The 10,844-nt window shown below is 47.3% G+C and overlaps 1 protein-coding gene across 4 annotated transcripts; it reads right to left on the bottom strand.

Moving 5' to 3' along the window:
* Positions 1-5,200: 5,200 nt before the first annotated feature.
* On the bottom strand, positions 5,201-8,535 carry LOC119654379 (spidroin-2-like). 4 transcript variants are annotated; one of them, XM_038059737.1, is made up of 2 exons: positions 7,922-8,535; positions 5,201-7,801 (listed from the first exon to the last, which is right to left on the bottom strand). In XM_038059737.1, the coding sequence occupies exons 1-2, from the start codon at positions 8,470-8,472 to the stop codon at positions 5,332-5,334; spliced, it is 3,021 nt and encodes a 1,006-aa protein (XP_037915665.1). In that variant the 5' UTR covers positions 8,473-8,535; the 3' UTR covers positions 5,201-5,331. The 4 variants fall into 4 exon arrangements, with proteins under 4 accessions (XP_037915665.1, XP_037915668.1, XP_037915666.1 ...); XM_038059740.1 differs by having other exon boundaries at positions 5,201-6,548; positions 7,104-8,535; XM_038059738.1 differs by having other exon boundaries at positions 5,201-6,005; positions 6,291-8,535.
* Positions 8,536-10,844: the final 2,309 nt, after the last annotated feature.

Genomic DNA, 10,844 nt, shown 5'->3' on the forward strand with positions numbered 1-10,844 from the left:
ATGGCACACTAGCTAGTCTACTACTAAGATAATGTCCTCCAATGATTTACGATTCAATAAATAAAATTTATTCTATCTGACAGTCGCATGTAAATGTGCTTGACAGCAAATCGACAGAATATTGCGACGATATTATATTAGGTTTGCCAGAAGAAATGGAAGGGCCCATGCATATGTACATCCTCAAAACACCCATATGAATATGAGGGGTTGGAAACACAATTTCTGCTAAGAGGATATACGTTATGTTTATGTTCAAAGGTGATATAATGATGGGATATTGTAATTTTATGACACGTTGTCATGAGGGGGTAGCACCTTCCCTAATCATATAATATGTCTTAATCCTGGAAGCAAAATTTCGGATTTTGGATATTGTACCAGATTAGCTTGAATCATTGAAGATGAAAGAGTGTGAGAGAATAAAAATGAAATGCCGGACTTGAGATAGATGCTAGTGTATCCTGTATGCTTTTGGGAAGGCAAGCATGCGAAGAAAATCACAAGTGATTTCTTTTGAACATAATGATTCCCGTTCTTCCGAAGTATAACTCTGTGACATTTATTGTTGGCTGTCTTTTCGATATTTGCGTTATGGTATGTTCAATGAACCATGTCATATATGTATAGACATTGGCAATACCTGTGTTGTCAACAATATTCGCAGATCTACGACATGGGCGAAAGGAACAGAATATTCCTCTCGAAAATGTCATTAACGTTTTCCCTTTTATATGTTGAATTAGATTCTTAGAACTACGCTATCGAAAAATCTGAAAAAAATCACGGTGGACCGCGCACATGGTATCTAGCACTCAAAATACTCTCGGTAACGATATATGCCCAAATAAAGCTAATAGTTTACTGCTTTTTTTTAAATACACGGAATTGTTAAACATCTTAGAAAGACACATCGATTCCAACTCTCCCGTGCGAACGTCAAAGGTGGCGTGGATGCAGTGTGGGATTCGCACCCAGTAAAAAATGACCCTCACCTCTCTCCTGCCTTTGCACCACGGGACCACCATTTAAGCATTGCTTCGCGGGGGCTTGCCTTCATGTTTCCAACACTGCAGTCTTCCACTTCTTTGCTTTCTTCAAAAGCTGCATTCTGTCTTTAGGGTATAGCCTCTCCATTTCTTTGCACTCTTCTTGCGGTGCTTCTCTCAGGAGTTGGGTTTGTCTCCAATCTGACCATTTCCCGGATTACTCTCAGGGCCTTGCTCAGGCTTCTGCTCTCCCCCTCTGCCCTGGTAAGAAACCGTAAAGCCGTCGTCGCTTGACTTTTCTTTTTAAAAGTTTGGGTGCAAGCCCTAAGCGAGGGGACCATGGACCAGGAAAGAGCGAGTAAGTTGCTCCCCATTTGGTCCGGTCCAGTATTAAGTTGATGCGGACTTAGAACCCCATCATTCTCAAAACGAATACTCCTCCCGGAATCTCGGGCACTCAAACAGCACATTCTCCGGGTCCTCTGGGATCCCACGGCATCTGTAACAGTTCGGGAATCATCCACACCGATACAATGCGGATACGTTCGGTAGCAATTACCGTGTCCAGTGAGAAACGGGTTGAAGTGATAGTACACTTCCCCTTGTTGTTAGTGAAGCCATTCCCTCATATCAGGACTAGGCTTGAAAGTCCACTGACCCTTCGACGATTCATCCCACCGGCGTTGCTAAAGTCAATGCGACTTCTCTCTTGCGGTTCGACGGTGATCTGCTTCCGTTCCTGATGGACCCGCCTGCCTTGGTCCATACAGGCATTGCATCTCTTTCGCTAACAGGTCAGTCTTGCGATTACGAATACCGCATCATCCGAACAGATGATGATAGGCAGAATTCATTTTCCTACTTTTGTTTTGGTCCATCTACGTTCGTCATAATCCTCGCAAGGGCCGTGGTGGCGGTTGCAGCTTTTTTACAGACGTACGATATATGCCCTTTGAAACTTAGCCTGGCATCGAAAGTCACGCCAAGGTATTTGATGGTTGGCTTTGAGACGATCATATGGCTTCCAACCATGACCGTCTCGGTGGCGTAAACCTCCACACCCTCCGGGGGTTTTGCAACGATCACTGTGGCCAGGTCATCTGCAAAACCGACCAACGTGGCCTCCTCTGCTACGGGAAGCAAGAGCACCCAGTTATACATCACGTTCTACAACAGGAGGTCCAACACCGAGCCTTGTGGTACCCCCGCTGCGATGATGTATTCATTGGACCCGTCGTCCGTCCCGTTACCTGTAACTCCCGATTAGCTTAGCCAAGCAACCAGGTACATTAATTCTGGCCAATGACTCCTTAATGCGGCTCCAGTTAGCGGAGTTGAACGCATTTTTTTACATCCAACGTCATCACGGTACAGCACTTGCCAGAAAGCATTGCCTCTCGAGTCAAGTCCACCACTCTACCCACAGCGGCAACAGTAGAACGAGCTTTCCGGAACCAATATTGTTCAACTCCAAGACCATTCCCGTCTTCCACGATTGTAGATGATGCGCTCCAACATCTTCCCCATAATGTCCAACAAACAGATAGGCTGATAGGATGCTGGGTCCCCCGGTGGCTTACCGGGTTTGGGCAACAACATCTGTTTTTACCTTTTCCATTATGAGGGAAATACGCTTTCCGGCAAGTACACTTCGAAGGTATTTATGAACCAATCAGGTCTGGTCCCCATCGTCAACTTCTGCGTTTTACTAGGGATGCTATCCAAACCCGAAGCCTTGCCATCGCCGATTTCTCTCGAAGTTCCTCCTCGGTAAGGCGAGGTATTACATCCACGTCGAATTGGGCTTCCGTTTGATACATGATCTCCGTATGGTGTAGAAAGAGCGTGGTTACAATTTTTCGTAGAACTCGTGGACAGGTCACCTGGGGCTTTGCCCCTGTAACTTCTTCATTACTAGCCTGTAGGCCATGCCCAAGGGGTTTATGTTGGCCTCCACACACAGTCGCCTAAAGCTATTTCTTGTGTTCCTACAAATGGCCGCCCAACGTCCCATAATCGGGTTCGCGTTCCTCATGATCGGTGGCTCCCCTTGCCGATGCGATGCTTACGTGAGGTCGACGATAGAGCCGAGGCCTCTCGCTTTGAACGTAAATGAGTTCTCAACATTAACAAGTACAACATCCAACTCGGAAAATGCCTCAAGCAGGATACGTCCTCTCTCGCTTGTCCTTCGGCTATCCCACTCAGAGGCCCAAGGATTGAAGTCACCCGCTATGATTTTCGGGGTATAACTCCTTGCGTCTAGCAGCAAATGGTGCAGCATCTCCTCGTACTGCGCACGTGTTGCGCTAGGAGGAGCATAACAGCTGTAGACATGAATCCCGCCCAACCTTGCTCTGGAAGTTGCATAACTTCCTGAATTTATCTGCCCGCTACACACCCATATCGCTGCTTTACCGGTCTGGGCCCTGGTCCAGACGTCAACACCGTAGTTGTGATAGGGTTCGCAAATAATGGTAACGTCAATTCCCTTCTCTCTGATGGTCTGTGTGTCTTGCGCCTCAAGAAGGCCAAGACTACATTTTTTATTCACATAACCGATATCAGACTTAACGTCCTAACTCAATGAACGTCCTCTCGATTTGGTCCTCCCTTAATCTGCGGTCGTATTGGAGGCAGTGATGCTTTAGAATTGATGGAAATTCCGAACAGCGCTTTCAAACCGCCTGGTAAAAACAACCCCAATCGTAGAAAAGACACGATTTTGGTTTCCTTCTTCGACAGTTTAGTCATAGAAATCAAAGCAGTCACTATGGAACGCATGGGATCCCATCTTTGCACTATTGATCGGAATATCGGTAATAAGAGGCTGTTTCTAGTCCCCTTCACATGCTGTCCTAATGGGAAGAAGACTCCACTCATATAATTTATGGAGTTTTCCGTATTTACGGGTCCGCTAGGTTCTGAGACTACCTTTCAGAAAAATCGTAGTGTAGCTCTAATGTAATTGAACTCAGGTTCTCATGCTGATTGGCGTTCCACAACTAAATGCTAGTCGCTTCCACTGAGTTTTCTCTTTTCTGATGGATGCCCCATTATTACGTGGTTAGGGCTATATAATCTACCTTCCGTCTATATCTCATTCGCTATTCCCAAGTTTTCTTTGCTTCTTCCCGTGCATATTATCGCAGTGTCAGGCAACTTGATATTATCTTCTACTGTGGGATAGAAGCTCAGGAAATATGTGAAGTAGGCATACCTTATCCTGTTTGTTCTCAGCAAGAGCGAATGTTTCATTGTCAGAGGGTTAGAGCATAATGCTCTACCGCACAGAATTTCCTGAAATTATCTCACTTTACTTTCCTGATCACCATATTGTAAACCATAAGGGCGCTTTTCTGGTTCATTGAGCCGCGGCTTATTTTTCCGGGTGAAGAGTCTTCTGGAATCTATTCTCGGGCTGACTAGGTTTTTACTCCCCCTGGGTATATCCCTGAAAAAGATGATGACCTTAACTGGGCAGTGAGCTTCATATGTGTCTGTGATGATTCCATTTCGGTCGTCCATCATTGATTTCTGATCCGCCTTGTTTCCGATGGCGCTACCTACCTTTGGATAATCCGCTTTATTGCCCACGGCCTTACGTGAGCTTCCCAATCTGTTCTGCTGAGGGTTCTCATTATACCGATGAGTTGGTGTCTTTTTCTCTATTACTACCTAAAAATGCCTCTTTAATATCATTATAACATAGCTGTCAATAATTTTATCACAACGCAACATAACTTTATCCCCGTAGGTGAGTCGATATCAGTGACCGCTCCGAGCAACCGAATTAGCACTGTGATACCCCGTTTTGATGCCACAAACCTCCACTGCTATGCGAGTAGAGAGGCAGAGTCCAGTCGGCTCAAATCTTCAGAACCAGTACGTAGCAAACAGGAAGGAAAGCAGTTCTCCAACCCTGCAGCTAGAAATCTCTCTGAGGTCTGCTAGGCAAGTTAAACTACAGAGTCACACCAGAATGTAGAGAAGTTGATCGAACTTTATAATCGCATTAACCCAAGTGTTCTTATGCAGACATTCCAAAAAAAATAAACTTGCTACTTGCGGAGCACATATATTATCAAATTTCGTCCTGAAACAAAAATCAGGAAAGAGGGAACTATAATATAATTTGTCATCGTTTAGGTTAGTATAAAGAGCCACTGTGCCCACCTCCGATGGTTTAATATGATGGAAAACAATCTGACTACTTTCAATGCGTGCTTTATTCGTATATAATGAATGTATCTCTTTGGACAAAAGTTTATTTGTAGTAATAACAAATATTCGATAATCGGTGGATAATCGTCGAAACTGCTTTGAAAATTCAGTAAATTGTTTATACACTGTTAGTCGTTACTTCGGCTTCAGATGCAGATGTAGTTGCTTCAGGTTCATTTCCAGACTCTTCAGTTGCAGGCTCTTCAGTTCCTGGCTGTTCGGTTGCAGGCTCCGCAGTTCCGGGCACTTCACTTCCAGGATCTTCGGTTACAGGGGCCTCGGTTACAGGTACATCAGTTGCAGGTTCTTCGGTTCCAGGTGCATCAGTTGCAGGCGCTTCGGTTTCAGCTCCACCAGGTCCTTCAGTTCCAGGCGCTTCGGATCCAGGTCCTTCAGAAGACCCTTCAGATCCAGGCGCTTCAGTTGCAGGTGCTTCGGAAGGTCCCTCAGATCCTGGTGTTTCGGATCCAGGTGCCTCTGTTCCAGGCACCTCAGATCCAGGTCCTTCTGTTCCAGGTGCTTCGGATCCGGGCGCCTCAGTTCCAGGTGCTTCAGATCCAGGTCCTCCGGATCCAGGTGTTTCGGATCCAGGTGCTTCAGTGCCAGATCCAGGTGCTTCAGTTCCAGGTGTCTCAGATCCGGGTTCTCCAGATCCCGGTGTTTCAGATCCAGGTGCTTCAGTGCCAGGTGCTTCTGATCCAGGTCCCTCAGCTCCAGGTCCTCCAGATCCGGGTACTTCGGTTCCAGGTGCTTCCGATCCAGGGCCTCCAGCTCCAGGCGCTTCAGTTTCAGATCCTCCAGATCCAGGTGCTTCAGTTCCAGGGGCTTCCGATCCAGGTCCTCCAGATCCAGGGGCTTCAGTTCCAGGAGCTTCTGATCCAGGTCCTCCAACTCCGGGTGCTTCAGTTCCAGGTGCTTCAGATCCTGGCCCTTCCGATCCGGGACCTCCACTTCCAGGTGCTTCAGATCCTGGTCCCCCAGATCCAGGTGTTTCGGATCCAGGACCTCCATTTCCAGGCGCTTCAGTTCCAGGTGCTTCCGATCCGGGCCCTCCAGCTCCTGGGGTTTCTGATCCAGGTGCTTCAGATCCAGGTCCTCCAGTTCCTGGTGCTTCTGATCCAGGTCCGCCAGATCCAGGTCCTCCAGTTCCTGGCGCTTCAGGCCCAGGGCCTCCAGTTTCAGGCGTTTCAGATCCAGGCCCTCCAGTTCCAGGACCCTCAGCTCCTGGTCCTCCTATTCCGGGTGCTTCGGATCCTGGTCCTTCCGATCCGGGTCCTTCAGCTCCAGGTCCTTCCGATCCCGGGCCCCCGGTGCTAGGTGCTTCAGAACCGGGTCCTCCAGTTCCAGGTGTTTCAGAGCCAGGTCCTTCGCCTCCTGGTCCTCCTGCTCCGGGCGCCTCGGATCCTGGTCCTCCAGTTTCTGGTCCCTCTGATCCAGGTCCTCCGTTCCCAGGTGCTTCAGATCCAGGTCCGCCAGTTCCAGGCGTTTCCGATCCGGGTCCTTCAGCTCCAGGTGCTCCAGTTCCAGGCCCTTCAGATCCAGGTCCTCCTGACCCAGGTCCACCAGTGCCAGGTGCTTCAGATCCGGGCCCTCCAGCTCCAGGCGTTTCAGAGCCAGGTCCTTCAACTCCTGGCCCTCCTGCTCCGGGTGCTTCGGATCCTGGTCCTCCAGTTCCTGGTCCTTCTGATCCAGGTCCGCCAGTTCCAGGTGTTTCCGATCCAGGTCCTTCAGCTCCAGGTTCGCCAGTTCCAGGTCCTTCAGATCCAGGTCCACCTGACCCAGGTCCACCAGTGATAGGTGCTTCAGATCCGGGTCCTCCAGCTCCAGGCGTTTCAGAGCCAGGCCCTTCAGCTCCTGGTCCTCCTGATTCGGGTGCTTCTGATCCTGGTCCTCCAGTTCCTGGTCCTTCTGATCCAGGTCCACCATTTCCGGGTGTTTCCGATCCAGGTCCTCCGTTTCCAGGTGTTTCAGATCCAGGTCCGCCAGTTCCGGGTGTTTCCGATCCAGGTCCTCCAGTACCAGGTGTTTCAGACCCGGGTCCTCCAGTTCCAGGTGTTTCAGAGCCTGGCCCTTCAGCTCCAGGCCCTCCTGTTCCAGGTGCTTCTGATCCTGGGCCGCCAGTTCCTGGTCCTTCTGATCCAGGTCCGCCAGTTCCAGGTGCTTCTGATCCTGGTCCCTCATTTCCAGGTCCTCCAGTACCAGGTGCTTCCGATCCGGGTCCTCCAGTTCCAGGTATTTCAGAGCCAGGGCCTTCTATTCCTGGCCCTCCTGTTCCGGGTGCTTCGGATCCTGGTCCCTCCGATCCAGGTCCTCCGTTTCCAGGTGTTTCCGATCCAGGCCCTTCAATTCCAGGTCCTCCAGTACCAGGTCCTTCAGATCCAGGTCCACCAGCTCCAGGCGTTTCAGATCCGGGTCCTTCACCTCCTGGCCCTCCTGTTCCTGGTCCTTCGGAGCCAGGTCCTTCTGCTCCGGGCGCTTCGGGTCCAGGCCCTTCTGATCCAGGCCCTCCTGATCCAGGCGCTTCAGATCCGGGTCCTTCACCTCCTGGCCCTCCTGCTCCTGGTGCTTCTGATCCAGGACCTTCTGACCCAGGTCCTCCAGTTCCAGGTCCTTCCGATCCAGGCCCTCCTGATCCAGGCGTTTCAGATCCAGGTCCTTCACCTCCTGGCCCTCCTACTCCTGGTGCTTCTGATCCAGGACCTTCTGACCCAGGTCCTCCAGTTCCAGGTCCTTCCGATCCAGGTCCTCCATTTCCAGGCCATCCAGGTCGTCCAGGTCGTTCAGGTCGTTCAGGTCGTTCAGGTCGTTCAGGTCGTTCAGGTCGTTCAGGTCGTTCAGGTCGTTCAGGTCGTTCAGGTCGTTCAGGTCGTTCAGGTCGTTCAGGTCGTTCAGGTCGTCCAGGTCGTTCAGGTCGTTCAGGTCGTCCAGGTCGTCCTGGCAGTCCAGGCCATCCAGATCCAACTTCATGAGAGCCGCTAACTCCAGGCTTCTCAGGCCTTACATATTCTTCGCTACTCTCACTACTCTCGTCACTTTCACTGCTTTCATCGCTATCGTCGCTATCGTCGCTTTCACTGCTTTTATGGTGTTTTCCATGATGGTGACTCACACTGCTTGCAATACTCTCACTGCTTTCTCCACTCCGAAGATGCTCCTTAAGTTTCTTGAGCTTAACAATTCGAGAACAAGATCCACAACTGGCAGCAGATGCAACAGTAGTAAAAAGAACAACTGCCAGAAAAACTGGTAGTAACTTCATCTTTGTTCGTTTAATTTAATAATCGTTTGGTATTTTAAAAAACTTAATTACATCTAAGGCACTTTGAGGAACTCGTGGTTATCCAGTCGTTTGCATGTCTTTTTATACTTCTGGGGCATATCTAATCGACACGCTAATGCAAATATAAGTTGGGGAGTAGATAAATCATTAGATGTCCACAAAATTTATGCAAATATTGCCAGTTAGTACGTCCGAAGTCATATCAAACTATTTTTAAATCCAAGATAACAATGCTTGCTGGCAATTTTTTATCCAAATGGTATAAATCGTTGAGTAAGTTCTTACACTAGATACGTATCTTCTTCATGCTGTTTATCCGTGTTTACTCGGTACTTTATGACGCTGCTGAGCTCCTGAGACAATTAAATTGTATCTTTTTCTGATAATTCATGGGAAAATTATCGAGTTTTATCTCAGTAGCATCATATATTTGGCAATAAAGATAGATCTCCTTCCACATCCGGTATAGCTTTACGGGCTTAAGGAGGAAAAAACCATCGGGACAAAGGTAAATATAATTTTGCTGCGGAATTTGAGATGAGCATTGTTTGAAAATTGCAGATGCATGTGCAGTTGATTGACGCTTTCCAAGATTATTGATGGAGATTCTTCCTTACTTCTCAGTATTGTCACTTCTAATTTCTGCAAGTTGGGGTCGACCACGTATGAGTCTACGTTCGAAACGAAAACAATGAAGTGAAGTAAAAATAACACTTTATTCTCTTAACAGAACAATTGTCGTCCCCATTTTCGAATGAATCCAGTCTGGAGCAGAATTCGTATTATAAGATAGAATTCACACTTATGGATTAGCTGAGGTAGAACTCCTCCGAATCCGGAACCTCGATTTCAGTTACATTACGAACTTCTGAATCAGTAAATTCATAGTAAGGTTCGTCTACCTCAGGGCTCTCTTCTGAAAGGCTCTCATACTCTTCTTCACTGCTCTCATCACTTTCACTACTTTCTAAAACTTCGTAAATTTCACTATCGTCACTTCTGCAATTGGAAGCAAATGAGAATTTGACGGAAGATAAAACACAAAAAATTAATAAAATTAATTTCATTTGAGTGCTGACAATTTTTCAGATTATTGTCTCTAAACTATAGATACCACCCGTAGCACTTTCAGATAAGAAATATCGCGGTGCCTTTTATAGTTTTCAAATTTCGCAAATCGAGGTTAAAGCGACACATATGACTATATTCGATTTTGAAAATGTAAATAACGAACGCGGATTTGACAACTGAACCCAAAGAATCTATACTAATTTTTCGACATCAATTAGTTGTTCAGAATGTGTCTATCGGGGGTCCGTGTTAAAGCTACGAAGTAATATTTACCTAATCAATCTTTTTGGGTTCTTTACTTACATTTATGTATCTTTCTCGTTACGACCTTTATAAGCGCTAAGGAACATATTATACTCCTTTTATCTCCCTAATTCATGCATACATGCTAAAAGCTTCGTCTTAATCTGTGAAATCTTTCAAATTATTAGAATTCAAGCTCAAGTAGGCCTGAAGGTTCTTTAAACTTAGATTGCAAACCATAAATATGCCAGCAAAGATATAATGGTAAATAATATTTTATGGACACTTCTATGATAACATTTACACATTCATCGCTTTCGCCGAAAAAAAAACCCTTTATCGTGTGACTTGTCCGGGCGTATGTATCATTCAGAGTATAGCCGCTCTGAGCGTCCACTGTTTTGAAGTCTGTACGATGAGAGTTGTTGCCTTGAAGGATTGCTGGTAGTTAGGTATATTAATTATATTATATTATTGTTGAGGTGTTTCCAACACAGAATCCAAAAGCAAAAGCACGTCTGAGATAAATATGTCAGACACCAGGAAGAAGACAGGTCTTAGTGGCACAGGTGCTAAATGGTTCCTGCCTTATCTAAAGGAAGGCCTGAAACCAGAAGAGGCCCTTAAGACGGCTCTGGGCAGACCTAAGCCATCTTTATCGGAGCCAAGGAAGCCCCATAAAGAGAATGCTCCCAAAAACTCCAAACCTGAACCCAAGAGGTGAGAAACTCGGGCAGGTCAGGGGTGAAAGTGTGAATCAGGAAGCCCGCCATTAGCTATGCTAGTGCGGTCATGGGCATTCGACTGGCCATGCTGCCAAAAATGTTTCATGAGCAAATACTCACCCGTGAGGAACAGGAAACTATCGAAGACTGGGATGGACTGCGAAACTTGTGTTCACCGGGATACGCTTTTCACCAGGTCATATACTGGTGGACTGCGCGACGGAAGACATTGCGGAGCGGTTTAGGACCGTAGTTCCTAAATTGCCAGCTGGGAAGGGCACCTCGGAAGAGACATCAGGTGAAAAGCATACC

The sequence above is a fragment of the Hermetia illucens genome, chromosome 4 (genome assembly GCF_905115235.1).
Source record: "Hermetia illucens chromosome 4, iHerIll2.2.curated.20191125, whole genome shotgun sequence".
Taxonomy (NCBI): Eukaryota; Metazoa; Arthropoda; class Insecta; order Diptera; family Stratiomyidae; genus Hermetia; species Hermetia illucens.